The sequence below is a fragment of the Motacilla alba genome, chromosome 22 (genome assembly GCF_015832195.1).
Source record: "Motacilla alba alba isolate MOTALB_02 chromosome 22, Motacilla_alba_V1.0_pri, whole genome shotgun sequence".
Lineage (NCBI taxonomy): Eukaryota > Metazoa > Chordata > Aves > Passeriformes > Motacillidae > Motacilla > Motacilla alba.
This window is the reverse complement of record NC_052037.1, coordinates 3,538,845-3,565,597: the sequence shown is the minus strand read 5'-3', so window position 1 is coordinate 3,565,597 and position 26,753 is coordinate 3,538,845. Positions and strand designations below refer to the sequence as shown.

Sequence of the window (26,753 nt, the reverse complement as noted above, 5' to 3'; positions counted from 1 at the left end):
TTCAGGTATTCGTCATTTTCTTTGTCATGTGGAAGCTTGTGTTCTGGAATATTTTATTTGAGAGCATTACAGAAATGCTGGATGGCCCCTACTCAACTTCAAATACCCTGAATAAAAATTTCTCCAGGTCTGGCTTTCCACAATTCCCCTGTCCCAACCTAACCCAAACCATGCGGGGACCTCTGACTTAGAATCTTTCAAGCCCATAAAATGACACAAATTGGCTTTGTGAGCATATCGCCCAATCTGAGCCACGTCTGTAAATTTGATTTGTCCTCTCACATCTCTCCTGCATTAGGTGGCCTCAAAGACTCTGTTTCAAAGTGTCTGTCTCCTCTGAGAGCCACAAGTGTCCGTGCTTGGTCGGGCTGGAAAACACCGTGCCCGTGAAGAGCGAGGGGTCAGCGGCTGCTCAACACCGTGGATTTGCCCGTGGCTCTGATAAAAACAAGAGCAGCTCCCAGACTAACGTGATTTCAGCTTTTATTATAAAAAGCAAGGCCCAAAGCGAGGGGCCCGCGGGCCGAGCAGCAGCGCTCCCGGCGAGGATGCTGCAGCAGCGATGGCCCCGATGGAGCAGCACAGCTCAGGGGGCCAGGAGCCCCTTTTGATCCTGTTTTTGCCCCTTTGGGTTGGTTTCTGCTCGGATCCTTCATTCGCAGGAAGGTTTGAGGCGCTGGGTTGGCCCATGGCAGCTCTGGCCAGGCCGGCTCGTTCCGCTGGGGGTGCTGCACTTTACTGAGCTGTGCTCGGGTACCTCGAGCACCGGATTGCTTACAACTGCCCTTTAACCCCTGTTACAATAGAATAACCGAACTCACAGCACGTGCTGAACGATCCATCAGCTATTTTACCACAGTTTCGAACCTATTTTTCACAACTCTCCTCAGCAGGAGCACAGGGGCACCGTCAGCACGGACAGCCCCAGCGCCGCTCCCGAAGGACGGGTCCCGGGGGATGAGCTCCCACCGACACGGCCCCGCGGCCCCGGCGTCCCTGAGCTCTCGCTGCCCGCCCGCACGGCGGCTTCCAGGCCTGAGGGAGCCGGAGCTCCGGGGCAGAGGAGCCGGTGCGCGGCAGCACAGCCGGCGGGGACAAAGCTGCGGGAGCGGCGGTGTGCCCGCAGCCGCTCCTGGGAGAAAACACGGAGATGATACCCGAGCTGGGAGCGGCGGCACCGGGACAGCGCCGGGCCCCGGGACAGCACCGGGATAGCGCCGGGAGAGCGGCGGGCCCCGGGACAGCACCGAACCCCGGGACAGCGCTGGGTCCCGGGACAGCGGGAGCGCCGGGTCCCGGCAGAGTCCCGGGACAGCACCGAACCCCGGGACAGCACCTGGCGCCGGTGCCCGCAGGCCCCGGGAGAACGCCGGGTCCCGGGACAGCACCGGGACAGTGACGGGAGAGCGGCGGGACCCGGGATAGTGCCGGGAGAACGCCGGGTCCCGGGACAGTCCCGGGATAGTGCCGGGATAGTCCCGGGACAGCGCCAGGACCCGGGATAGTGCCGGGACAGCGCCGGGACAGCGCCGGGACCCGGGATAGTGCCGGGAGAACGCCGGGTCCCGGGACAGTCCCGGGATAGTGCCGGGATAGTCCCGGGACAGCGCCAGGACCCGGGATAGTGCCGGGACAGCGCCGGGTCCCGGGACAGTCCCGGGATAGTGCCGGTGCCTGAGGGCCCGGGCGGTACCAAGTACGGCCGGGGGGGCCGCCGGGCCCGCGCCAGGCTCCGCTGCCTGTGCCCCAGGGCGGTACCAAGTACGGCCGGGGGGGGGGGGGGGGGGGGGGGGGAAGTGTCACGTGGGCTGACCGCGCTTGAGGCGAGCGCGGCGCCCAATCGGATGCAGGTACTCCTGCGCATGCGTGCTCCTGCCGTTCTGCGGGCTGACAGGCTGCGCCTGCGCATTGCCGCGCCTCAGAGTGGCGCTTTGCGGCACTTCCGCCCTCAGCCGGGGCCACGGCGGCGCCTCGGCGGTTTTGCGACGGCCGTAAGTGCGCGCGGCGCCGGCGGAGCGCAGGGACCGGGCCGGGCCGGACGGGAGCGGGGCGGCGGCGCCATGAGGCCGCAGCAGGCGCCCGTGTCGGGCAAGGTGTTCATCCAGCGCGACTACAGCGGCGGCACGCGCTGCCAGTTCCAGAGCAAGTTCCCGGCCGAGCTGGAGAACCGGGTGAGGCGGGGCGGGCTGGGAGCGCCGGGCAGGGCCGGGCCGGGCCGGGCCGGGCCTCACGGGTCCGCGCCCCGGTGGCGTTCGCAGGTGCCCTGCCTCGGTCGGAGGCGGTGCCGCGGGTTCCCCGAGGGCGGGGTGGCGTTCTCTGAGCGAGGCCGCGGTTCCTCCGCCGTGTCTCGGTGTCCCGGTGTCCCGGCCGGTCCTGGCGAGGGCGGCTGGTTTGCAGCACCGGAGCGGAACGCGCTCGGTGTGTCTGTGAGGACAGAGCCGGCTCGGCGTTCAGGTTGTGGTTCTGAGCGCAGTGCAGGTGATGCCTGGGTGGAGGGGGATGAACAGGGGTCCTGGTGGGTTCTGAAGTGAAACAGGAGCCTCCTCCAGCCTGGTCTCACGAGCTCTTGGAGATTTATAGGATCAGGACAGCTCAGCCACCTCAGAAGGCATCAAATCAGCAGGATGGCTTCTGTGGCAGTGCTGGAAACAAAAAGGTTTGAATAAAAGGCAAAATAACAAAACTCTTGACAGAGAAAAACCGAGCCAGGGGCAAGAGGCCCTCCCGCCCCTGGTAAAACTCCTCACAAAGCCATTGGTTTCTTTGTTCTCTTCTTTTTCCATGAATTGCTCAGGTGGGACTTTTTGGTTCCTGTCCAATTGGCTGTCCTAAAGTTTGAGGTGAAGCCCCCCAGGTCCTGTGAGGTGTCTTTTCACCTTATTGAGGAGAGAAACTTTGGGGTTTATTTCCTTTCGAAGGAGAGTTTTGTCACTCCACGAGCAGAGGCCACACTCCTGCACTGAGGTGTGCCCCTGACAGCCCCACTTGCTCTCCTGCAGATTGACAGGCAGCAGTTTGAGGAGACAGTCAGGACACTGAACAACCTCTATGCAGAAGCTGAGAAACTTGGGGGCCAGTCTTACCTCGAGGGTTGTCTGGCCTGCCTGACTGCCTACACCATCTTCCTGTGCATGGAGACGCACTATGAGAAGGTAAGGGCTTGTTTCCCCCTTCCTCCTGCAGGCAATCCTTGCTTCTCCATGGGTTTGCAGTGTTTTGGTGCAGGTTCTGAGCAGATGAACCTCAGACAGGCTGCTGCTGCTCACTTTGGGGTCACGCTGGATGCCGTGGCAGTGCCTGCACTGTGCAGCCCCCAGAGCAGCTGTGTGTGAGCTCTCACCCCGCCGTGGCTGTGACTTCTGTGCCCTTTCGTTCCCAGGTTCTAAAGAAAATTGCCAAGTTCATTCAGGAACAGAATGAGAAGATCTACGCTCCTCAGGGCCTCCTGCTGACAGACCCCATCGAAAGAGGACTAAGAGTTGTATCCTTCTGTGGCTTCTGCCGTTGTCTCCTGGTTTGTCTCAGTGGGGCACCTCTGCTTGATCTGTGATACAGAATCAGTGATTGTTCTTGTTCTTGTTGTCTCTTGGTTTGTCTCAGTGGGGCACCTCTGCTCAGGCTTGATCTGTGACACAGAATCAGTGATTGTTCTTGCTGTCTCCTGGTTTGTGCTCCTGGTTTGTCTCACTGAGGCACCTCGGCTTGATCTGTGACACAGTCAGTGATTGCTCTTGTTGTCTCTTGGTTTGTCTCACTGAGGCACCTCTGATCTGTGACACACAGTCAGTGATTGTTCTTGTTGTCTCCTGCCTGAGGCACCTCTGCTCGATCTGTGACACAGAATCAGTGATTGTTCTTGTTGTCTCCTGGTTTGTGCTCCTGGTTTGTCTCACTGAGACACCTCTGCCTGATCTGTGACACACAGTCAGGGATTGCTCTTGTTGTCTCCTGGTTTATCTCACTGAGGTGCCTCTGCCTGATCTGTGACACACAGTCAGGGATTGTTCTTGTTGTCTCCTGCCTTGTGCTCCTGGTTTGTCTCACTGAGACACCTCTGCCTGATCTGTGATACAGAATCAGTGATTGTTCTTGTTCTCTCCTGGTTTGTCTCACTGAGGCACCTCTGATCTGTGACACACAGTCAGTGATTGTTCTTGCTGTCTCCTGCCTGGTCTCACTGAGGCACCTCTGCTCAGGCTCGATCTGTGACACAGAATCAGTGATTTTTCTTGTTGTCTCCTGGTTTGTGCTCCTGCCTTGTCTCCCTGAGGTGCCTCTGCCTGATCTCTGACACAGTCAGGGATTGCTCTCGTTGCTCTTTGCTGTGTCCTGTCCCCAGTCAGGGTTTGCTGTGTTAAGGGAGCCCATGGAGATGTGGAACCCGGCCATGGTGACTCGAGATCCTTCCTCTGTGCCAGTCACCTGCAGGAATGCTGTTCTCCTGGCTGGGGAAGGACGTGGCCATGTTGGTAGGACAGAAACTGATGCTGTGACAGCCAGACCTGGCTCTTGCTTAATGTGCAACCCTCAGTCAGGTTCTGGTGAAGATTTTATACGCAACATCCCTGCAAGCCCAGCACTTGCTTTTGCTTTCAAGAACTTATTTCAACCCTTTTTCTTCAGCTGTTGAGCCACGCTTTCCCCTCTGGGGGAAAGTTCTCATTGTCACCCCTCACCACCAGGTACAGCACCCACCTGTACTCAAGTCCTGCTGTGGTATCCTCAAAGTCAACGTCTCATTTTAGTGCTTTTCTGAGTAAAAACTTGCTAAGAGCAATACCTGCGAGGCAAAGCAAGTCCTGCCTGGAAAGGTTTGTGCAGGGGAGCTTTTGGTTTCACTTGGGAGGAGTTTTCTAACCATGAAAAACTTCTTTTCTGGATGGGAGCTCACTGGTGGACTTGCTGTAGCAGACATTTCACGTGGGTATTGCCTGAAGCTGCAAAGAGCTCTCAGAGCAAACGGGGAAGGATCACGAGTGACACATCTTCCTGTGAAAATACTGAAACCACAGCAACTGGGAAGCCAATGCCAACTGAATGTAAAAGGCTAATTCCTTGCAGTTGGGTTTTCTGTGTTTGTCCAAAAGCTCAGGGCTGTCACCTGCATGATTTCTTTTTTCCTCAGTGTGCTGCGTACACCTTCAACATTCAGCTTGGCTAAAAGCATTTTCAGTTTGGTGACTTGTTAGCAGTTTTAACTTCTTTTTTGCTTGCAAACCCACCCAGCCCTGAGTTCTTGTGCAGGGAGCCAGTGCTCTCAGCTGATGAGGCATCTCACACAGACTGTTCCCTTTGCTTTGGAGCTCTGGGACCTGCCTTTAAACAGCTAACATATCAAAAGTCCCATCATCTTCATCTTTTTCTGCCTTTTTCTGGGTATGTCTTCATAGTCTCTTTATAGTGTATTTCCCTAACAGCTTTTCTGTGCAGATTGAAATTACCATTTATGAAGACAGAGGTTTGACCAGTGGAAGATAAAACTGTGGAGTCTCAGGTACACGTTACCCTCATCTCAGATCAGTCTCAAATCGTGCTGTGCTCAGAGAACTGCTGTCGTGCTGAGGGTTTATCCCACCCTTGTACATAATCAAGGGCTGTTCACATAAATCCTGTCTGGACCAGAAAGTAAAAAATATCTGGGCAGGCAGTAAAAGTACTGGGCAGGATGTTGCTGAACGTTACCTTGGAGAAATTTGAGTGTTGATTGTGTAAATCTGCTAACTTGTGACAAATACAGCACTGTCACATTTGCTGGAAAAAAAATCCCTTCACCAGGATTTCTACTCCTGGGAAGCTGAGAAGCCTCAGAGAAAAATGAAAACAAGAATTATCTGATTTGCTTCTGTGTTTTGCTGCTTTGGAATGTGGTTGGGGATTGTTCACCCACAGGTGATTGTTTCATTGGTTTCTGTGAATTGTTTTGACTTAATAACCAATTAAACCAGCTGTGTCAGGGCTCTGGAAGAGAGAGTCACGAGTTTGCATTATCATTCCTGTTAAGCCTCCTGGAATTATCCTTCTCTATTCTTTAGTATAGTTTAGTGTAGCATTCTTTAATAGAATATAATAAAATAATAAATCAGCCTTCTAAGAACATGGAGTCCCATTCACTCATCTCTCCCCTCGTCAGGGTTGCTGCAAATTCAACACTATATTTTGCCCAAAATTCCTCTCAGGTTAGTTAGAAGTGCCTCTGTCCCTGGCTGTGCTGCAGCTTACAGGATTTTTTGGTTGCAGCTCTGCAGCTGGCTGCTGTTCTGGTCATCACGCTGACGTTTTGCTTGTGACAAAGAACCCTCTCTTGGCTGAGAGAGCCTTGAAAGCTCTGCTGAGAGGCTCTCAGCTCTCCTGCTGCTGCTCTCACCAAGTGAGGGGTGCTTGTGGTATTTTTTGGGGTCCCCCGTGGAAGGGAGGAATGATGAATTTGACTTCGTGGGTTAATTTGTTATCTTATGATTTATATGATATAAAAGAATACTGTACTAAACTATACTGAAGAATAGAGAAAGGATACTTATAGAAGGCAAAAATATAATAATTAAAAACCCCTGACTCCTTCCAGAGTCCTGACACAGCTTGGCCCTGATTGCTCATTAAATAAAAACAATTCACAAGAAACCAACGAAACAATCACACACTCCAAAGCAGCAAAACACAGCAGAAGCAAATCAGATAAATATTGTTTTCATTTTTCTCTGAGGCTTCTCAGCTTCCCAGGAGAAGAATCCTGGGCAAAGGGGATTTTTCAGAAAATCTAACAGTCACAGGGGCTCGTGCTAATCCTACAGTCACTGTCTGTGCCTCTGCCTTTGGGAAGCTGGCCTGGCTCCCTTGTGTTAGGTGCTCTGCAGCCCTGGGATGGAGTGCCAAGTCCAGATTGTTGGCATTATATGCACAAAAGAGTGGGAAATATTTATGCAAAAAGAAGCAAGCAGTCAAGGTGTTTGTTTTTTGTTTGGGCAAATGGGATCAAGAGTTCTGGGTTCTGCTCGCCACCAGCTTGCTCCTCGTCACACTCTCTGTAGGGGAGCTTTTGGTTTGACTCTGGAGGAGTTTCTAACACTGAGCTTTTGGTTTGACTCTGGAGGAGTTTCTAACACTGAGCTTTTGGTTTGACTGGAGGAGTTTCTAACACTGAGCTTTTGGTTTGACTCTGGAGGAGTTTCTAACACTGAGCTTTTGGTTTGACTCTGGAGGAGTTTCTAACACACAAAACTTCTCTCCTAGATGACAGCTCACCGGTGGACTCGCTGTACCAAGGTTCCCCTACCTCCTCCTTTAGAGCATCATTCCTTTCTCTGCTGCCAGATCCACAGTGCCATCTACTACAAGGACTAACCTCCTCAAACTGCTCCCCGGGGGTGACCTAGCTGCTCAGCATCCACTTTGCAGTAGATTTGGAAGCAAGAGGATCACTTTTTTTTACTTTTTGTTTGGTTTGGGTTTTTTTTCTCCCCTCAAGAAAAGGCAGAAGTGGTAAAGCTGTGTTGTCTCCTGAAAGAAATGGGGCTCCCAGCCCAAGAGAGGTTTCGTTTTAGTCCTGTCAGTGCAGTGCTGTTTGTCCCTGGTTCTTAAACCTTTCTGTGTCTCAGCTGGGCCTTGGAAAGCTCCAGCTCAAAGTTGGGAATTTCCCTCCAGCTCAGCGTAAGAGTGCAGAGACACTTCCCAGTGAGGAGTGACTCCAGGCAGCCTCTCTTGTGCTGATCCTTGTGGAAAACCAGAAGGCAAATGTTCCTTGAGTTATCCCAGGGGGAAGGGGCTGTAGCCAGACTTTAACCCTGGTGGGATTTCTGCCCCATCAGTGCTCACCAAGAGGGGCCAGGTCAGCCATCAAACAGTGAAGTGGATGCTGAGCCAATAAAAAGAATGATTCCCACCCTTCTCTGATTAATACGTGAAGTGTAAAACTGTTTCTTTATGGATTTCTTATATATAATTTATAGGAAAACACTGATTTGACAAACTAAGATGGATTTCTTAATTCTGTCTCTGGCACACACCGAGGAGCCGAGCTGTGCATTCCTTGGCATTGCTAAGAACTGGCCCCGTGCATTGCTCAGCATTCCTGCACGAGGGGAGCTCCCCACCATCCAAGCTGGCCCAATCCCTTCTCGCACCCCCTTCTCCCGTGTCCAAGCCCAGGGGCCGTGTCCAGTTGTGGCAGGAACTCAGGAGTTCAGAGTTTTGAAGGGTTTGGAGGGGCTGGGTGGGTTGGTGGAGGTGCTGCAGGTGCTAATACTGGATCTGGAACTCCAGGCTCATTCCTCAGCCACTGGGGGGTTGAGATTTGATTAATATTTTCATTGTATAAATTTGGTTTTTTTCTAAACTGTAACGGTGTTTGCCTTTCACAGCTGTTGCAATATTGGCAGAAGTGCTGATGGATCAGTAAACCTTTTCTTAAACTGTGTGCAGGTGTGTTCTGGCAGCGCCGTGCTCCGGGGCTGGGGCTGTGTCCGTGTCTGGGCCCCGTGCCTCTGTCAGGGCCAGTGCCACCTGGGGCTGTGTCCCTGTGTTTGGGCTCCATGGCTCTGTCAGGGCCAGTGCCACCTGGGGGCTGTGTCCCCGTGTTTGGGCTCCGTGGCTCTGTCAGGCACCTGGGGCTGTGTCCCCGTGTCTGGGCTCCGTGGCTCTGGCTGCAGCAGGGCCAGTGGCCACCAGGTGCCTGTCTGGGCACTCTGTCCCTTTTGTTTGGGCTCTGTGGCTCTGGCTGTTGGTGTCACTGGCCACCTGGTGCCTGGCCCTGGGGCTGTGGCTCTGTCCATGGCTCTGTGGCTCTGGCTCTATCAGGACCAGTGGCCACGGGGTGCCTGGCACTGGGGGCTCTGTCCCTGTGTCCCTGTCCGTGGCTCTGTCTCTCTCAGGGCTGGGGCAGTGTTCCTGTGTCCCCGTGTCCCTGTCCGTGGCTCTGTCTCAGGCTGTGTCGCTGTGTCCCTGTGTCCCTGTCCGTGGCTCTGTCTCAGGCTGTGTCCCTGTGTCCCTGTCTGTGGCTCTGTCTCTCTCAGGGCCGGTGGCCTGGCTCTGTCCCCGTGTCCCTGTCCGTGGCTCCGTCTCTGCTCCCGCTGCCAGGCGCTGGGGACGGGGCTGTCCCACCTGCTGAGTGCTGATTGGCTGAAACAGCTGCGGCTTCTCCTCATTGGCCCAGAGTGCAGCCCGGCGCCGCTCGCTGATTGGTGGAGGCGGCTGCGGCCCGAGCCACCTGACTGCCAAAAGAGCTGTGCCCGCCTTCTGATTGGCCAGCTTCAGCCCGCTTCCTGATTGGCTGAAAAAGCTTCATTTCAATCCGCCTCCTGGTTGGCCGCGGCAGCAGCAACCTGCATTCTGATTGGCTGAAGGAGACGGCTTTTTCAACCCGCCTCCTGATTGGCCGGAGGAGCGGCGGCCCCAGTCCGTTTACCCGACTGGCCAAGCGGCCGCAGCGCGATTCCCCATCCACGGTCCCGGGCCGTGCGGTGTTATTCCCCATCCACGGTCCCGGGCTGTGCGGTGTTATTCCCCATCCACGGTCCCGGGCCGTGCGGTGTTATTCCCCATCCACGGTCCCGGGCCGTGCAGTGTGATTTCCCCATCCACAGTCCCGGGTTATGCAGTGTTATTCCCCATCCACGGTCCCGGGCCGTGCGGCGTTATTCCCCATCCACGGTCCCGGGCTGTGCGGTGTTATTCCCCATCCACGGTCCCGGGTTGTGCGGTGTTATTCCCCATCCACGGTCCCGGGCTGTGCGGTGTTATTCCCCATCCACGGTCCCGGGCTGTGCGGTGTTATTCCCCATCCACGGTCCCGGGCTGTGCGGTGTTATTCCCCATCCACGGTCCCGGGCTGTGCGGTGTTATTCCCCATCCACGGTCCCGGGCTGTGCGGTGTTATTCCCCATCCACGGTCCCGGGCTGTGCGGTGTTATTCCCCATCCACGGTCCCGGGCCGTGCGGCGTTATTCCCCCATCCACGGTCCCGGGCTGGGCGCATGCGCGGTGACGCGGCCGCGGTGGCGCTTGGCGGGAGCGATGGCGGCCGCGGCCGGCGGGGACTCCGACGGCGACAGCGAGGAGCTGGTGCTCACCCCGGCCCAGCTGATCCACAGCCTGGAGCAGGTACCGCGGGGGAGGCGGGGGTCGCAGATGCCGAGCGGCGGGGCCGTGGAGCTGAGGTCCTGCTCGCCTTCGCTGACAGCGTGCCTTCTTTCAGGCCTGGCTGAATGAGAAGTTTGCTCCAGAGCTGCTGGAGAGTAAACCTGAGGTCATCGAGTGCGTTGTGGAGCAGCTGGACCATATGGTAGGTGCTGCTGAGGGCTTGTCTGCTGCCCTGACTCCGAGACAAAGCTTCCCTGAGGTTCTTCTTCGAGCTTGCCTGGAAAGGGGCTAAAGTACGAGGAGGCAGTGTGCTTTGGGTCATCAAAAACAGCCCTAGCCTGGTTTTGTGGGTTCTCTACACAAAACTTGTCTTCCTCTGTTACTTCTTGTTTGATGTTTGATTTCTTGTTGCTTTTCCTCGCAGGAAGCAAACCTGAAACGGGCGAAGAGAGGAGACCTGAAGGTCAGCGTTCACCACATGGAGATCGAGAGGATCCGCTTCGTGCTCAGCAGCTACTTGCGCTGTCGGCTGGTGAAGGTGATGCTCGCTGTGCAGCCCAGAGGGTGAAAAAGGGTCATTTTGGGGGGATTTTTACCTGCACAGGGCTTCCTGCCTCAGCACAGCATTTAATTAAGGCATGTTGGTAGGAGCAGCAGGGGTAGGGAGGTTGGGACAGACAGAGATGAGAGATCTCTGGAGCCAGGTCTGCAACTTGGGGTTCATTGCCAAGGGCCTGGGGCAGTGCCCTGCTGGGAGCTGCCAGGAACAGCTCAGAGCAGCCCCAGAGAGGGAGAGAGAGGTAAAGAGAATGAGAGAGTAAAAGGGAGGATCAGAGGGTGAGGTTCCCGTTACAATACAATCAATCATCTTCTGGTCTGGGAACTTGTGGGTCATTGCCAAGGGCCTGGGGCAGGGCCCTGCTGGGAGCAGCCCCAGAGAGGGAGAGAGAGGTAAAGAGAGAATGAGAGAGTAAAAGGGAGGATCAGAGGGTGAGGTTCCTGTTACAATACAATAAATCATCTTCTGGTCTGGGAACTTGGGGTGCAGGGCCCTGCTGGGAGCTGCCAGGCACAGCTCAAGAGAAGTAAAGAGATGGTAAAGAGACAGAAGGCAAGAGCGTGGTAAAGAGGAGGAGAGAGAGCAAAAGAGTAAAAGAGGATGAAGTTCCTGTTACAATACCATGAATCTTCTTCCGTGCTGAATATTCTGATTCTCACTGACCAATCTAACACGAGATACAAATCCTACAGCATTTACATGCAGCCTGTAACAATCATTGCATTACCACACTGTGTTACATTTTAAACCCTAAAAAGTGCTCTTTGGGCCCCTTCTGCCAAGCTGGCAGGGTCTGCTCTGACCCTGGGACCTGGCTGAAGCAGAGGCTGCTGTTTTATTTCATCCAAGGGGGATTACCTTCAGCCAGCCACACCATTGTTTCCCAGTTGCTCAGTAACTAAGGTGTCTCAAAGCTTGCTTTCATTTCAATCTCGCTTTTAGTTTCCACATTCTCAACATCTTCTGCCAGGCAATCACATTTAGAAGGCTTTCCTGTTCCATCTTCCCCAGCACATGTTCTCTGAAACATAACTCAATTTTTGGGCACACTTTGGTATTGTAACGAAGGGAGATCACAGCAGTGTTGGTGACAATACTGTGAGTGCTGCCCGCTTTGTCTGAGCTGCGGTGGCACAGCTGAGTGCTGTCCCAGTCCTGCCGTGCCTGTGTCCTGCTTGCTGATCCCACGTGGTGTCACAGTTGCCTCTGGAGCAGGGATTTGGGCAGGGCTGCTCCTGCAGCCTGTGGGGGTTTAAACACTGAACTCGTGGGAGAGATCTGTACCAATCTGTTGGGTTGTGTTCCAATATCAGATAGAGAAGTTCTTCCCCCACATCCTGGAGAAGGAGAAGTCTCGAGCTGAAGGGGAGCCCTCCATTTTATCACCAGAGGAGTTTGCTTTTGCCAAAGAGTGAGTAGGTTTTCAATGTACCTTCCTCCCCTTTTATAGATGATAGAAACTCACCTGTGTGTTTTTGCTGAAGTTCTTGAGACTGTGAGCAGGCAGGTTTGAAATAAGAATCAGTGTGTTCTTTCTTGCCCACACAGGTTTGAAATAAGGTTTGAAATAAGAATCAGTGTGTTCTTTCTTGTGGGCAAGAAAGGAACTGAACATAACTCTGGTGACTTTGAGTCAGGTAGCAGGGTAGGCCAAGGCCTGGCTTTGGCTGTGCCCATGGCATGAGGAGCCATCTCTTGTTTTGAGTCAACGCTCTCCCTGCAGATTTGTATTTGATTAACCAACCCAGTATTTCCATGCTGTGTTTCAGGTATATGGCAAACACAGAGGCTTACCTGAAAAATGTGGCCCTAAAACACATGCCACCTAACCTGCAGAAGGTGTCTCTCCTCAAGTCAGGTGAGCATCCAGACTTCAGGCTGATCTCAAAGCTGTAGAAGCAGGTGGAAGTGTGGGGAAAGCTCCGGGGAGCCCCAGATGTGAGGGCTGGTCCTTCACCTGCTGCTCAGCTGAGCGAGGGTGAGGTGATGATAACGCTGTACACGGTTCCCTGCTGCTGCCCCCTCTGTCAGCTCCTGCCTGCCCTGAGGCTGAGCACACACACGTTAGAAGGCTCTGGGGTGACTTTGTTACCTGTCAGAACCCTCGGTGAGGGCTGAGCCTGTGCTCCCCGTGTGTCCTCTGCAGTTCCAAAGCCCAACCTGGACTCCTTTGTGTTTCTGAGGGTGCTGGAGCGGCAGGAGAACATCCTGGTGGAGCCAGAGACAGATGAGCAGAGGTAGGTGGGCATTTCTGTGGGTGTCACTGTGTCGGTGTCACCGTGGGCTGTGGCTGATGTCCCACCTGTCTCTGCAGGGAATATGCCATCAACCTGGAGGAGGGCTCGCAGCACCTGATCCGCTACAGAACCGTGGCCCCCCTGGTGGCCTCGGGGGCCGTGCAGCTCATCTGAGGGGACAGGTAAGCGCCTGCTGGGAGGAGCAGCTACTGCACCATCTCCACACCACAGCAGGGCTGGCAGGAGCTCCCCGTGGGGCTGGGTCCCCGCTGCCACGGCAGGCAGAGCACGGTGGCACTGGAGGTGAGCACCGCAGCGTTGGACTGCAGAGGCTTTCACTACCCCCACGGCTCATCCAGCTCCTGATGGCTTGTGGCACGGCCAGCAGACAGCCCTGCAGTCCTCACTCTGGCACTCCTGGTGAGCACAGGCCATGGCACAGGGAAAGCTGCAGTGTGAAGCTGCTGCCGTGCCTGAAGAGCAGTGGCAGATGGCATCACTAAAATGGAACAGCTGCAGTCACGGGCTCAGGAGAAAGTAGTTTCTGCCCTGTGTCATCTGAATACCCTCCCTGCAGAGGGTGAGGGGCCCTGCTGCACCTTCAGCTTGCATTTGTCAGCGACGCTGTCAGACTGCCTCGTGCAGAAGCCGCTGCTAAGGGAAGTGGGACTCACAGTTCATTTCTGCTGGTCAGGCAAAGCAAAAGCTCCTCTGGCCATGCTGCCCCAAGCAGGCCTCTTCTAGTTGGAGGAGAAGCCAGGGTGTTGTGTGGTACCTCAGCTCGGAGCCTGCTGAGTGCCTGGGCAGACAAGGGCTCATCAGGGCAGGCTTTGCTTTCTCCTCCCTGCGTGAGGAGTGTCTGGGGAGCATCTTCCTCTGCCAGGCTGGGGGTGACACAGGGCATCTTGTAGTGTGAGTGGCTTTGCATGTGTGGTTTGTAGTCTCCCTAATTAATCCATTTAGGTAAAGAAGATTCTTTCAAGTATAGACATTAAGAGGGGGCTGGGTTTAATCCTTAGGAATCAGTAGCATGTTCCTCTGGACAGCCCTCCAGGAAGGCTTGTGAACTGTGCCCTGCCCGTATTTACAGCCAGACGACTTCACAGAGGTGACTGAAGCTTCCAGACAAAATCCTTGTTAATCTGCTGCTGTGGAAGCGTGCTCCACAGGATCTGCCTGAGCAGCGTGCAGGTGGCACGTCTGCAGCCTTTCTCCTTGGCCCTGTCAGCTGAGGGCTTACCCAGACAGCTTCCACTTGCCACACAGCTGCGTGTCACATGGCAGCAGCGTGAGCCTGAGGGGCCTCTGTCCTCTTCTAGTGCCTGAATTTAGCTGACCTGATGCTTTCCAGGGTGCCTGTGGTGTAGCTCATCTCTGGAGCTTGCACATGGTGTGTTCGTGGCTAGCAGGAGAGTGGAGATGGCTAGTGGGCTGAGATCAGTCAGGCTGCAGGTGAGAGTCCTGAAAATGCTGCCTGCTTTTGTGTCCTTTCATGACTTAACACCAGGACATCTGTGCAGCTGCTGACACTGCACTGCTGGAGGAAGGAGAAGTGTCCACAGCTTTATTGAGAAAATGATGGAGGAGGAGACACAGCAGGGCATCCACCTTAATCTGTGCTGCTGGGAGAGAATGGGTGGAGTAGGGACAGCTTTTCCAGCGTCCACGGGTTCTGCTGTTAAACTTGATGTCAGATACATCCCTTGTTCTCTGCTCTCCCCCGGGTGGAAATAGCTTGGGTTTACTCAGCGGTTAGCTCTGAACACAAAGTGGGTGGATGGTGGAACAGGTCACAGGGAGGGCACTGATGCTGAGCTGCAATTTCCCTGCCTGAGCTGGAGCTGCTGTTCTCGGGGCAAGAGAAAGGTGGGACAGCTGCTTTCATTGCTGGGAAGACTCATGTTTGTGGTGGCTGCCCCAGGTGGCTGAAGTGGGGGGGTTTGCACTGTCAGGCCGTGATGACGTGTTAAAAGCATGGTTTTGCATCATATTTTTGCCAGCTGGGCACTGGGTTCAAGCTCACTTTGGCCATCCTGTGAGAGGTGTCTTGCAGTGTGCTGCAGACATTCAGACAGGGTGGTGATGGAGAGCCACGAAGAGATGGTGGTAGGTCGGTCAGCTGTGTCATGAGCCGATGAAAATCTGTGCTGTCAGCAGGAACAAACAGGGCTGCTTAACATAAATGGCTAGACAGCTCTGGGGAGATTAGCAAGGAGAACAAGGCAGGGGTGATCTGATTTAGGTGACAGTCTTTACTGTCAAGGAGTCACATGTGACCTGAACAGTGAGGGTGGTTTCGACTATAGATGCCCGGGACAGCAGTGTCTCTTGCATGCTTGGGTGTGAGCAAATTTCCTTCTCAGTGCAGGGTAAGAAGCTTTTGAGCTGGCAGAGCGTGAGCAGGGGATCTGGGGTTTTCTCTGCTCAGACACCCTGGAAATAGCTGTCTTTGGAGAAGCATCTGAACAGGGCTGTACGAAACCAACTGAAACCTCCCCCATTACAGACCCGCTGAGAGGAACGTGCTCCTCAGAGGAGGGGGGTTTCTCCCAGAGCTACTTCCCGCTGTTGAGAGTCTCACAGTTGCTGTTCCTCCAAAAGCACTCGCGTTTTCCTGGCACCGGGACCCATTTCTGTGCCGTTCCCCGTGCCTGGAGCACCAGGAGGCCGCGCTGTGCCCTCTCCGCGGGCCGGGCCCGGTACCGGTACCGCCGGCTCTGCGGGCGCCGTGCTCTCTCCGCGGGCCGGGCCCGGTACCGGTACCGCCGGCTCTACGGGCGCCGTGCCCTCTCCGCGGGCCGGGCCCGGTACCGGTACCGCCGGCTCTGCGGGCGCCGTGCTCTCTCCGCGGGCCGGGCCCGGTACCGGTGCCGCCGGCTCTGCGGGCGCCGTGCCCTCTCCGCGGGCCGGGCCCGGTACCGGTACCGCCGGCTCTGCGGGCGCCGTGCTCTCTCCGCGGGCCGGGCCCGGTACCGGTACCGCCGGCTCTCCGGGTGCGCTGCCGCTGCCGCCGGGCCCGGCAGGGGGCGGGGCGTGGCGGGGCGCTCCGCTCCCATTGGCCGCTCGGGAGCGCGGGCGGCGCTGATTGGCCGGGGCGGGGTGCGGCGGCCGCGGGCGCTCCCACGGCTCCATTGATGCGGAGCCGCCGCGGCGGGAGCGGAGCCGAGCGGAGCGGAGCGGGATGAGCTGCGGCGAGTGAGCGGGGCCGGGCCGGGTGGGGCGGGGGGCTCGCTTGGGCCGCGCCGCCTGACCTCCCCTCTTCGTCTCTAGGCTTTTCCAGGTGTGCAGCGGGCGGGCTGTCGCCCCCCCAGCCATGCCCGTGGACCTGGCCGTGCGGCTCTGCCTGAGCCATTCGCCCCCCATCCGCAAACTGCTGAACTCCTACGAGGAGCTGCGGGGCAGCCGAGGCCGCAAACCCCTCCGATCCTGTCTCAACCAGAAGCTGAGCGCAGAACCTGAGCCGGAGCGGCGGGATAAGGGCTCCAAGGGCCAGAAGAAGAAGAAGCAGGTCGTGTTTGCTGATATGAAGGGGCTCTCACTGACAGCTGTCCGCTTCTTCTCAAAGATTGAGGAGGACCTCTCTGATTTGCAGCATGCCCTGTCGGACCTCGCCTGTTTCCGACCTAGGAAAAGCTCCCAGTGGGAAGCGTGCAGGTACGTGCTGGACTTCCCACAGCCGTCTGCAGACTACGTGGCTTTCCGCAGCAGCCTGCAGAGCAACTTCGTGTGCCTGGAGAGCTGTCTGATCCAGGGCCGTGCTCTGTCAGGGACGGTGAAGGTTCAAAACATCGCGTACGAGAAGAAAGTGATGGTCCGCATCACCTTTGATGGCTGGAAGAGCTTCCGGGACATCTCCTGCCAGTACATGCACAGCACGTACGGCTCAGCTGACACGGACATCTTCTCCTTTGAGCTCACCCTGCCCAAGCCGTCCATTTCCCAGAGGGGCGCAGAGTTCTGCATCTCCTTCCAGTGTGGACAAAAGACCCATTGGGACAACAACCATGGGAAGAACTACAAGATCTGCCACGTGGGCATGATCCGCCCTGCCTCCTGTGCTGTGAAGAGTGCCAGCAGGGCCTGGGAGCATCTTGGCACCTCTGGGGCTGCTGCTCTTGTCCTTTCTCACCTGCAGAGCTGGCGGCATTCAGAGACCCAGGCTCCTTATTGGTAGGAAGGCAGTGTGGGGAGACATGTAGGTGCCCTACGTGTCCCAAGTGGTGCGAGGCTCCTTAGGGAGGGCTCAGCTGCAGAAGATGCCACTCACGGTTTTGTTAGCTCCCTCATGGCCTGCTGCTCTATGAGCAGCTGCCAGTCGCTGCAGAAGCTTCTTCACTTCTTGCTCCTGCTACAGAGGCTGGAAGCTGCTGCTTGGAGTAACTCCTGCGTGTAGGTTCTCAGGGCAACACGAGAGCAGGGCAGCGACAAGGGGAGGGCCGGGAGCCGCACTGCCCGCTGCTGCCCAAGTGCCTTGTGTGAAGGGAGCTACATCCAAACCGCGCCCCGAGAACGGCTCACCGCGGGCTTACAGGGCCAGGAGCGGCGGGGTGGCTCCGGTTTGTTGGTGCTGTAACGGGGAGTTAATAATAAAGTGACGGCGCTTCTCCACTGCTGCTTCCTCGTCCGGGGCGGGGCGGGGCCCTCAGCGGCGGCGGGAGGGCTGGCGCGGGCGCCCCCTGGCGGCGGCGGAGGGAGCGGCGCTGCGGGCGCGGCCCCGCGGGCGGCGCGCTGACGCCACGCACGCAGCGCGGCGCGGGGGCGCGCACGGCACGTGGCGGGGCGGAGCGGGGCCCGGCGGCGGCGGCGGCAGCGGCGGCAGCAGGTGAGTGACCGCCCGCGGCGGCCTCCGCGCTCCCTCCCGCCCCGCACGGGCCCGGCCCCGCCGCTCCTCCCGCAAAGGGCCCGCCCGGCCCGCCTGCAAAGGGCCCGGCCCCTCCGCGCGCCGTTATCCCCGGGAGCGCGGCCTCCCTGTGGCGGTGCGCGCCGCAGTGCCCCCCGCGCGGCCCCGCCCCGCGCGCACCCGGGACGGAGGTCGTCGGGAGGGCCGCGCCCCGGCCGTGCCGCGATCCGCCGCTCTCCCGGGGAGCAGAGCTGAGATCCGCCGCTCCCGGTGTCGCCGCAGCCGCCCCGGCGCCGGGCGGGCCGTCGCGCCGCTCTGCCCGGCGGGCGGACGGCGGGCGATCGCTGCGCTCCGTGTGCCTGGCGGGCCCGCCCGGCCGCGCCTCAGCCCCGGGGCGGGGCCGCACGGGCGGCTGGCAGCGCCGGGCCGCCGGGAGCCCGCGGGCAGCGCCGCAGCGCACCGGGGCTCTGCCTGCGGGTGCCTCGGGCACGGGAGGCAGCGCTCAGCTCCTCCCTCGGAACGGCTGCGGCTCGGGGGGCCCGTGCGGGCAGCTCAGCAGCACGAGTCCTGCTTCTGGTGGGTGACAGCTGTGCCCTAATGGGCACGTGTGACAGAGAGCTGCCTCTCCCGTGTGTGTGCCTGTGAAGCACCAACACTGTTCTTAGCATTGCCGGTACAGCAGTGTTCAACCAGCAGCTGGGACACTGTACAGGGGAGGAAGAGGATCCTTAAGGACTCTCCTTTGCCCTGTATGCTTCTGGGGTACCTGTTAAATCCCATCCTCAGGCTGAGACACCGTAGCAGACTCATCTTTTATCATAAGCCACCGTTGGCCCTGTGGGTGTGTGACCTTTGACTGGTCCCTGTGCCCCAGCAAGTTCTTCTTTGACTAATCATCAGCAGTAATTCTCCCCTTAGGCTAACTTCCTGTCCTGGACTGTTTGTAAATCTGCCCTTTGTCACTGGGGGTGAGATGTACAGGAGCAGAGGAAGTGATGCCTACCCAGGAATCTGGGCACCTGGCTTCCTCACTTCTCTCGGATGCCCCTGAAATGAGAGACATGATAAGGGCTTTGTCATGAGGAAAGGTTTTCTGTCACTCCTTTCCTGTGCTTGAGACCTGATGGCAGCATCCTGTGCCTCAGGCGTGGTTCTGGATGAGTCTGCTCCATCTGAGAGGTGTGCCTGGTATGAAAATACAGGATGAATGGCAGCAGGAGGTGATTCCCGAGTCTGTGACAGTGACACACAGTAGCTAGAGTATCAGAGCTGCTGATATAGAGTCTCAGTCGTGCTGTGTGGGAGCTGCTGTGAGTGGTGTGACCTCAGCCCAAGTACTGCCTTCCAGGTTTCAGAGCCCGCTGTCTCTGGCCTCTGCCACGCTCTCTGCGTTGACGTCTCTCCGATCTGCTGCCTTCAGCTGCTCTCCTCCGCTGGTGGCATGCGAGTGCCACATCTGCCAAGAAGCCAGCTTGCTGTTTGAAAGCCTTCCAGGAGCACGGGCTTTCATTGGTGTCTGTAATGACCCTTCGGCGCGAGTGGATGCCAGGGGCCTCCAGAACTGAACTTGTTCCAGGCGTCATGCAAGGCCCCGTGCTGGTGCGCATGCCCTCGTGGCACAACAATAATAGCTCCACATACGGTAGGCTCCCGTGAGTGCCAACTCCCTCGATCTCCTCCAATGCAGGCTCAGGGATGGACTCCACCTTGTCCCTCTGAAGAGACTCTGCATGCTCTCAGCAGCCAGGAGGGGATTCTGCTGCCAGATTCTCCACGAGCTGCCCCGCAGCAGGACTCGCTCAGTGGCAGCCTGGGAGGGGATCTGTTCCTGCAGTCGTGTTGCTGCCGTGCCCAGTGCCGTCTGCTCTGAGCTCTCTGGCCTGCATCGTCTGAACTCACCTGAGCTCCTGGCAGGCTGTTGGATTGTTTTCCCAAGTGCTCTCTCTGATCCTGTTGCATTCCCTCTCTCAGAGCCCCCAAAGGATGTGAACTTTGGAATGGGGTCTCTGAGCACGCTGCAGACTCGGTGCATGTGTGAGACTGTTGCTGACTAACAGGAGGACTGGTTCATTGCTGCGAGCAGCCCTTCTGTCTGGCTGCAGGGCACCAGCCTTGCCTGGGCCCTTCACCATGTTCCTCCTGCTCCCCTTTGACAGCCTAGTGGTTAATCTCTTGGGGATTTCCATAACTGTCCTCTTCACTCTGCTTCTGGTTTTCATCATCGTGCCAGCAATTTTTGGAGTCTCCTTTGGCATCCGCAAGGTTTACATGAAAACTTTATTAAAGATTTTTCAGGTAAGTCGTGTTTTCAGAGTGTTCTCTGTATTTGCAGAGGTTTGTCCAGGCTTTTGCCTCAGGAGGGGATTTTGGGTGACTAGAGTGGAAGATAGGGCTGTGGATGTCGTGCTGCTGCCAGTTCACCTCTTTGGCTCATCTCAGCCCAATGCCATTTATGAGACCTCTGTTTGTGGGCTGTTTTTTTCCCTGTAATTAATCTAGTAAGTCTTCAAGTAAAGCAATAGTCTGGCAAGGCTCCACAGTCAGCAGGAGTGCAGCAGGGGTAGCTTGGAGGGGTTTGTGTCCCAGGCAGGGCAGGCTGCTGCTGCAGTGGTGTCAGCTGCAGCCACTGGGTTGCTCCTCTCCTCTCCTTTGGACGAAACAAGAGCAGAGGAGGTAAGGCAGGACTTTTGTGCTTCAAGCCCTGAGTGGTCTGTGGCCAGAACCCAGAGCTCTCAACATGCTTCTGTCCTGGAGTGTCACCTACTGAGCCGTGTCTGGACCTGCTGCCTTGGAGGACAACCAGCAGCCCTTGCCCACCCTCTTGGCACCGAGAGGCCAAGTGGAATTTTCCAGCTTGTTGTCATGCTGTTCCCTTGCCTGCCTTTGGTGGACTAATTTTATGGGCTGTCTCTGAGCCAACACCTCTTGAAGCAAGTTTCTGATCAGACCAGGATTTTTTATTTACTAGGAGCAGTAGGTAAAGCCTATACCACCCTATCCTGGCAGCCCAGGTGAAAGGCAGTGTTTGCTAGGGAGGTTTTAGGCTCTTAAACATGGAGTTCATGCTGCTAGAGGATGTATGGTGTACAGGGCTGATTGTCCCCAGAGTGTCCCTGTACTGGCTGGCTTGGGAAGACAGCCCTGGAGCTCACAGTGTTCAGCTCTTGAAACTCTTGAGTCCTCCCAAAAGCCTGAGGTATAAATGGGAAGACCCTGGGCTTTGTGAGGGGCTTCATGAACACAGATATCAGAAGACCTGACTACAAATTTACTGACTGAAGTTTTAAATGGAACTTTTCACTATATTTTCTTTTTTTTTCCCCCTCTTCCTTCAATTAGGAACATTTACTCTCAGCACCCATTCTGGTGTTTGAAACTATTTTTCTGAAAAGACTGGGAAGTCTATTCCAGCTTTTATTAAAGGATCTTAGTGGTAGCATAGAGGAGCACTCCTGCACAATTGGTCACTGATTTGGTGGAAAACTCACTCATTAAGTGTGACCATTCAGAATGGTATTTTGGAGGGCTATTATTTCCTCAAAATACTTTCCCAGCCGATGTTGGGAACCCAGAGGGGCAGCACACGGGAGCGTGGCAGAGTCTGGAAGCTTGTGGGACACAGCCTGAGCTGCAAGGCCTGGCTGGCAGCAGCACACCTGTATTGTGGGGAGGGAGGGCACCTGCCTGCTGCCTCTCAGGTGGGAGGCTGCCTTTGCTGCTGCCACAGTCAGGCTGGAGTTGTGCTGGGCTGGCAAGCGCTGCCCTCTTCATAGGCTGCTCAGCTCCTGCGAGGTCACAGCTCCTCTCCTGACTTCTGGGATGGCAGCATCTAGTCAATGCTGGAGTTGTGGCTGCTGCCAGAGGCAGCTGCAAGGTGAGCAGGATGCTGTGTATGCAGTTAGCATTCCCTCGTTGCTGCCTCCTGATCTGCTGCTGCTGTGGGCTGAGACTGGGAGTTCACAGCAGCTTCCCCTGTTCACAGAGAAGCACGTTGTACTCAAGTCCTTCTTCTCCAGAAGCTTGTCCTTCCAGACCTATATGAATTGCAGGCTGTGAAGGTTATTTGGAGGGCAGGCAGGAAAGCTGCACGGAAATACAGCCTGCAGTTTGTGCTGGTGCCCTTGAAAAGTAGCTGATAGAACAAGTAGTCCTGGCACAGGATTTGGCAACCAGCTGTCTGAGGGTGCTTGCTGCTGCTGTTTTGGGCAGATTGCTGAGCTGAGAAGCAGCAGCAGCCATCAGCTGAATCAGAGGGGAAAGGATCCCATCCCATCATCAGCCTGATGTGTCAGCAGCAGCCTGAAAACACAGTCTCTGCTTTGAATTTGGAAGAAGCAAGGGTTGAAGAGTAGCGCTGGTCCCCTGACCAGCTTCCTACACTGTGGCGCAGACAGCCCAGCAGGTTGCACAGTGGCAACCACGTGCAAGGTGCAGCAGAGCTGAGAGGTCACAGAAACTGCAGAAAACCTTGCTGTGCCATCTCACCGCTGAGCACTCTTCCTCCCTCTGGCACTCCCTGTTTCCCTGGCCAGCCTCTGCTTCCACCTCAGTTCAGCTGGGTTCATCACTCACTCTTTCCATTCTGTATGGTGTATCTCCTGCTTTAGCCCCATCTTTTCCCCTGCACTGTGGTGCTTCCTGAAGGTCAGCTCTAAAATGGGCAGTGGCGTGGAGTTGCTGGCCTTGCCAATCTTGGTTGTCCTGTCTGTCTTGCAGTGGGCGACGCTGAGAATAGAGCGTGGTGCCAAGGAGAAGAACCACCCATTGTACAAGCCCTATGTCAATGGTGAGATCCTGCCCTGCATGGCTACGTGGAGTCCAAAATTCTTTTGGGGACGTGGGGTAAATGTGCTGTCTCTGAGCAGCTGAGGTCTGCTGGGAAGTCTTTTCCACACAGGAGGGAATTCTAGAGAGCTCTGTTCATGAGGCAGGGCAGGGAAGCACCCTGGGAGTGCTTCATTTCTAGATAGTGGGGAGGTTTATCCCTGGAGAAAGGAAGGGGACCCTGAGGAGGGCGGCTGAGGAAGTGCCTTGGCTTTTGTCTCTGTCTGAGTGGGCAAATCTCAGTTTGCTCAGAGCTCCTACGGGGTGTTGCAGGTATCATTGCAAAGGAGCCAACGTCGCTGGAGGAGGAGATCAAGGAGATGCGCCGCAGCGGCAGCGGCAAAGCCCTGGACACGCCTGAGTTTGAGCTCTCAGATATCTTCTACTTCTGCCGCAAAGGCATCGAGACCATCATGGACGATGAAGTGACCAAGAGGTTCTCAGCTGAAGAGCTGGAGTCCTGGAACCTGCTCAGCAGGACCAACTACAACTTCCAGTACATCAGCCTGCGCCTCACTGTGCTCTGGGGACTCGGCGTGCTCATCCGCTACTGCTTCCTCCTGCCCCTCAGGTGAGTCCTGCTGCTGGCACCTGCCTGCCAAGAAGGTGCTGCTGGCCTGGTTTTGCTAGCACGGAGTTTCCCTCTTTCTGCAGGATAGCCCTGGCATTTACTGGCATCAGCTTGTTGGTGACCGGTACCACGGTGGTGGGATATTTGCCAAATGGAAGGTGAGTGCATCTTTGAGGGAGAGGCAGATGGGGGAGGGAGCACTCCGTGCAGTTTGAGATCTTATAATCCTGAAATTTCCCTACAAAGCTTTCTGTTTTACCACCTGCAGGCACGGCAGGTGGTCCTGGCAGCTGTGGTCTCTCAGGAATGGACATCCTGTAATTTTCAGCAAGGGGCTGAGATGTGAGCACTAAGCCGTTTGCAGAGTGCTCAGCCCTGGCCTCTGAAAGGAGTAATAACAGAAAAGAGCAAAGGCCAGAATTTTATTCTCATGAGTTAAGAATCAGTGATCGTAAGCTGACAGCAAAGCTCAGCACATGCTGTGTTTCTGTAGGAGAGATGTGAAGGCTTGGCTGCGTTTCACAGCCTGGGGCAGCCTGAGTGGCACTGTTACAGGGGATATTGTAGGACTGGGCAGTGATGCTCTCTGTCCTGGGCTGCAGGTGTAAGGACTTCCTGAGCAAACACGTCCACCTGATGTGTTACCGGATCTGTGTGCGTGCCCTCACAGCCATCATCACCTACCACGACCGGTAAGGCCTGGCTGCTCCACACTGTCCCTGCCCAGGGGGTGCTCCATGCTGGCCATCATGTAGCTCTCATGCTTCCTTCCTCTTTCTTCACCTCTACCTTTTGTTTTTCTAGAGAGAACAGACCCCGGAATGGAGGCATCTGTGTGGCCAATCACACCTCCCCCATTGATGTCATCATCCTGGCCAGCGATGGCTACTATGCCATGGTAAGGTACCAGGCCTGGCTGCCTGCATGGAGGGAGCAGCCAAGCTTGCTAGGGGGCAGGAAGTGGGCAGAAGAGTCCTTGGAGCTTGTAGAACTGAACTACTTGACCCTGCATGACATGGTGGGGCACTGTGGTGTGCAAGCTCAGCCTGGAACTCAAAGCACCGGGGGTCTGTGGGCACAGCTTTGCAAGAAGAGCTCTAGGCTTTGCTGCTCCTGGAGGAGCAAAGTGCTTCCCCAGCTGGACCTCCTCCACCAAACCCACGTGGGGTTTGCTGTATCTGTCTTTCTGGGACTTTTCCTCTTAGCCTTGCCAGGGTAGGGGCAGGAAGATGAGCCTCAGTTTGGCTGTGAAACTGGGCACAGCCTTGACTTCCATGTGTACCCAGGTGTTGTAACTTGTGTCTTCTTGCCCTGTTCAGGTGGGTCAGATCCATGGAGGGCTCATGGGTGTGATCCAGAGAGCCATGGTGAAAGCTTGTCCCCATGTCTGGTTCGAACGCTCTGAGGTCAAGGATCGTCACCTCGTCGCCAGAAGGTGTGACAGGCGCTGGCTGCAGGGCTGCTCTGAGGGCTGGGGGAGGTGGAGGGCTGCTCACCTCCCTTGGATGAGGGCACTGCACGGCCTCATAAGTGCTGGGAGCTTGTGTCCCTGTTGCTGGCACCCTGCTAGTCCCTGGTGACTGCAGGGTGTGGATTATATGCTGTGTGCATTGCTGCTGAGAGCGTCTGTCCCTTCTGCTAATTTGTGACACTCTTCTGTTTAGGCTCACAGAACATGTCCAGGACAAAAGCAAACTGCCCATTCTTATTTTTCCAGAAGGTGAGTGCGACAAGGCCAGAGGAGCACCAGGTGGAGAAGGCACCTTGAGATAGCACCACATCTCTGTTCCTTCTTACATAGCCAAAGGCTTGAGACCCTCCACTGAGACAAAAGGGACATTGTGTCTTTAGAGCTGAGTGAGCCCAGAATGCAGGAGACACACACGATGTCCCAGTGACCCATTCTGTGCACACAGAGAACAGGGCTTGGATGGAGAGTTAGGGGAGAGTTGCTGGGTTCCTGTTGCCCTGCCCTTAAGCCTGTAGCTTAGACTTCTGAACTGACTTGCAGGGGAAAGTTAAGATTGTGCTTGCCTCTTACAGGAACGTGCATCAACAACACATCCGTGATGATGTTCAAAAAGGGGAGCTTCGAAATTGGAGCTACAGTTTACCCTGTAGCCATCAAGGTATGACAAGGCAACGTTCTTAGGGCACAAGTCTGTCTGTGCCTCTGTAGCTCTGTCTTGGCAGCCCAGTCCAGCCTGATCTGAGGGCACAGGAAAGCTGAGGTCACTCCATGTAGTGCTCTGGGAGAGCTGACCTTGAGCTCAGTTTGGAGTGGAAGTTGGAGCCTCAGAGAGGATGATGCAGCCCCTGCCTGACTTCCATGAACTCTTTTGCCTTTCTAGTATGACCCACAGTTTGGAGATGCCTTTTGGAACAGCAGCAAGTATGGCATGGTGACCTACCTCCTCAGGATGATGACCAGCTGGGCCATCGTCTGCAGTGTCTGGTACTTGCCCCCGATGACCAGGCAGGTGAGCTGAAGCCAGCCTATCTGATCACTTTCCTCTTGGGCCCTTTGCTCCTGCTGAACAGTTTTGTTTTGCCACAGCCTGAAGAGGACGCAGTGCAGTTTGCCAATCGAGTGAAGTCAGCCATTGCCAGGCAGGGGGGCCTTGTGGATCTGCTCTGGTGAGTCCAAGCAGGCTCTTTTCTCTTCCTGGTGCCAGAGTTCCTTGTCCTGGGATGTGCTCATGGGCTGTAGAGCTCCATTTGTTTCTTGCTTAGGGTAGACCAGGCCTCTGGAGGAATGTCCTTCTGTAGCAGGAACCAGAGTCTTTGCTTCTTCTGTATGCTGGGCATCAGAGCTTCATTCTGTGATTGTAGCTTGCTCTGGGATGCCCTGGGTTGGACTTGTTTCTACTCAGCGAGGTGTGTTCAGCTTGGGAACTTGCTTTCCTAGGCACTGAGGTCTCAGAGCTCAGGAGGCAGGCAGGCAGTCCCTGTATCTGTACTAGAGTAGCTCGTGTTTCTGGCAGAGTTGCTGTTTTGAGCACAGTGCAGGGCCATGGCAGAGCCAGGTAAGAAAGTGATGCCCTTTGGGGACAGGTGTGCCCTGGCAGCATGTGGCACCGGGGCAGCTGGCAGCACTGGCTGGAACTCTGCCTTGCTCTGAACAGTCCCAGATGAAAATGCTGCCTGCCTGCAGCCTCTCTGATACGACTCTCTCCCCAGGGATGGAGGACTGAAAAGGGAGAAGGTGAAAGATGCGTTCAAGGAGGAGCAACAGAAACTCTACAGCAAAATGATTGTAGGCAGCCACGAGGACCGGAGCCGCTCCTGAGCCTGCTGCCTCCAGCACTGCCACTGGGGCTGGCCAGAGCCCCTGCCCGCAGCACCAGCCAGGGCTTCTCTGGAGCAACTCTCAATCTTTGGACTTGGGCACTCCAGAGCTGCTTGGACTCGCTTTTTCATCCTCTGGCTGTTGTTTTGCAGAGGCACTACTGCTGCCTGGAGTCTTTAGGCCTTTGGCAGCTCATGGCAAAGATGCCTTCTTGTTCCTGTTACAGTGAAGCCCCTTGCAGGGGCAGTATTAAATGAAACTCTTATGGTGTCCTGTGCTTCCATCTGGTGTGTCCAGCCCCAGGGAAGGACTGGTGTGATGTGCATGTGTGTCAGTCACAAGTCTCTCACAACACAAAAGCT

The 26,753-nt window shown here is 56.1% G+C and overlaps 4 protein-coding genes across 5 annotated transcripts; all 4 read left to right on the top strand.

Moving 5' to 3' along the window:
* The first annotated feature begins 1,943 nt into the window (after positions 1 to 1,943).
* GOLGA7 (golgin A7) lies at positions 1,944 to 8,410 on the top strand. Its single transcript, XM_038160490.1, has 5 exons — positions 1,944 to 2,171; positions 3,000 to 3,152; positions 3,380 to 3,481; positions 5,431 to 5,494; positions 7,228 to 8,410. Exons 1-4 carry the CDS (start codon positions 2,061 to 2,063, stop codon positions 5,476 to 5,478), a joined length of 414 nt encoding a protein of 137 aa, XP_038016418.1. The 5' UTR covers positions 1,944 to 2,060; the 3' UTR covers positions 5,479 to 5,494; positions 7,228 to 8,410.
* Positions 8,411 to 9,932: 1,522 nt separating this feature from the next.
* On the top strand, positions 9,933 to 16,274 carry GINS4 (GINS complex subunit 4). Its single transcript, XM_038160485.1, has 8 exons — positions 9,933 to 10,092; positions 10,187 to 10,273; positions 10,496 to 10,609; positions 11,944 to 12,041; positions 12,400 to 12,488; positions 12,777 to 12,867; positions 12,945 to 13,049; positions 16,138 to 16,274. The coding sequence occupies exons 1-7, from the start codon at positions 10,006 to 10,008 to the stop codon at positions 13,039 to 13,041; spliced, it is 663 nt and encodes a 220-aa protein (XP_038016413.1). The 5' UTR covers positions 9,933 to 10,005; the 3' UTR covers positions 13,042 to 13,049; positions 16,138 to 16,274.
* On the top strand, positions 15,969 to 17,475 carry LOC119710932 (protein phosphatase 1 regulatory subunit 3C-B-like). The gene is made up of 2 exons (XM_038160484.1): positions 15,969 to 16,062; positions 16,138 to 17,475. Exons 1-2 carry the CDS (start codon positions 16,049 to 16,051, stop codon positions 17,039 to 17,041), a joined length of 918 nt encoding a protein of 305 aa, XP_038016412.1. The 5' UTR covers positions 15,969 to 16,048; the 3' UTR covers positions 17,042 to 17,475.
* A 150-nt stretch (positions 17,476 to 17,625) lies between these two features.
* On the top strand, positions 17,626 to 26,661 carry GPAT4 (glycerol-3-phosphate acyltransferase 4). 2 transcript variants are annotated; one of them, XM_038160383.1, is made up of 13 exons: positions 17,626 to 17,689; positions 19,056 to 20,002; positions 22,424 to 22,493; positions 22,805 to 23,102; positions 23,186 to 23,260; positions 23,705 to 23,794; positions 23,907 to 24,000; positions 24,422 to 24,537; positions 24,767 to 24,822; positions 25,146 to 25,231; positions 25,454 to 25,582; positions 25,660 to 25,739; positions 26,283 to 26,661. In XM_038160383.1, exons 2-13 carry the CDS (start codon positions 19,838 to 19,840, stop codon positions 26,389 to 26,391), a joined length of 1,368 nt encoding a protein of 455 aa, XP_038016311.1. In that variant the 5' UTR covers positions 17,626 to 17,689; positions 19,056 to 19,837; the 3' UTR covers positions 26,392 to 26,661. The 2 variants fall into 2 exon arrangements, with proteins under 2 accessions (XP_038016311.1, XP_038016313.1); XM_038160385.1 differs by lacking the exon at positions 17,626 to 17,689 and having other exon boundaries at positions 18,358 to 19,306; positions 19,395 to 20,002.
* The last annotated feature ends 92 nt before the right edge of the window (positions 26,662 to 26,753 follow it).

Coding starts and splice junctions, on each gene's coding strand:
- GOLGA7 (XM_038160490.1), top strand. CDS start 2,061: ATGAGGCCGCAGCAGGCGCCCGTGTCGGGCAAGGTGTTCATCCAGCGC. Junction 2,172..2,999: donor CGGCCGAGCTGGAGAACCGG/GTGAGGCGGGGC, acceptor GCTCTCCTGCAG/ATTGACAGGCAGCAGTTTGA. Junction 3,153..3,379: donor TGGAGACGCACTATGAGAAG/GTAAGGGCTTGT, acceptor TTTCGTTCCCAG/GTTCTAAAGAAAATTGCCAA.
- GINS4 (XM_038160485.1), top strand. CDS start 10,006: ATGGCGGCCGCGGCCGGCGGGGACTCCGACGGCGACAGCGAGGAGCTG. Junction 10,093..10,186: donor TGATCCACAGCCTGGAGCAG/GTACCGCGGGGG, acceptor GCCTTCTTTCAG/GCCTGGCTGAATGAGAAGTT. Junction 12,868..12,944: donor CCAGAGACAGATGAGCAGAG/GTAGGTGGGCAT, acceptor CTGTCTCTGCAG/GGAATATGCCATCAACCTGG.
- GPAT4 (XM_038160383.1), top strand. CDS start 19,838: ATGTTCCTCCTGCTCCCCTTTGACAGCCTAGTGGTTAATCTCTTGGGG. Junction 22,494..22,804: donor GTACAAGCCCTATGTCAATG/GTGAGATCCTGC, acceptor GGGGTGTTGCAG/GTATCATTGCAAAGGAGCCA. Junction 24,001..24,421: donor GCGATGGCTACTATGCCATG/GTAAGGTACCAG, acceptor TGCCCTGTTCAG/GTGGGTCAGATCCATGGAGG.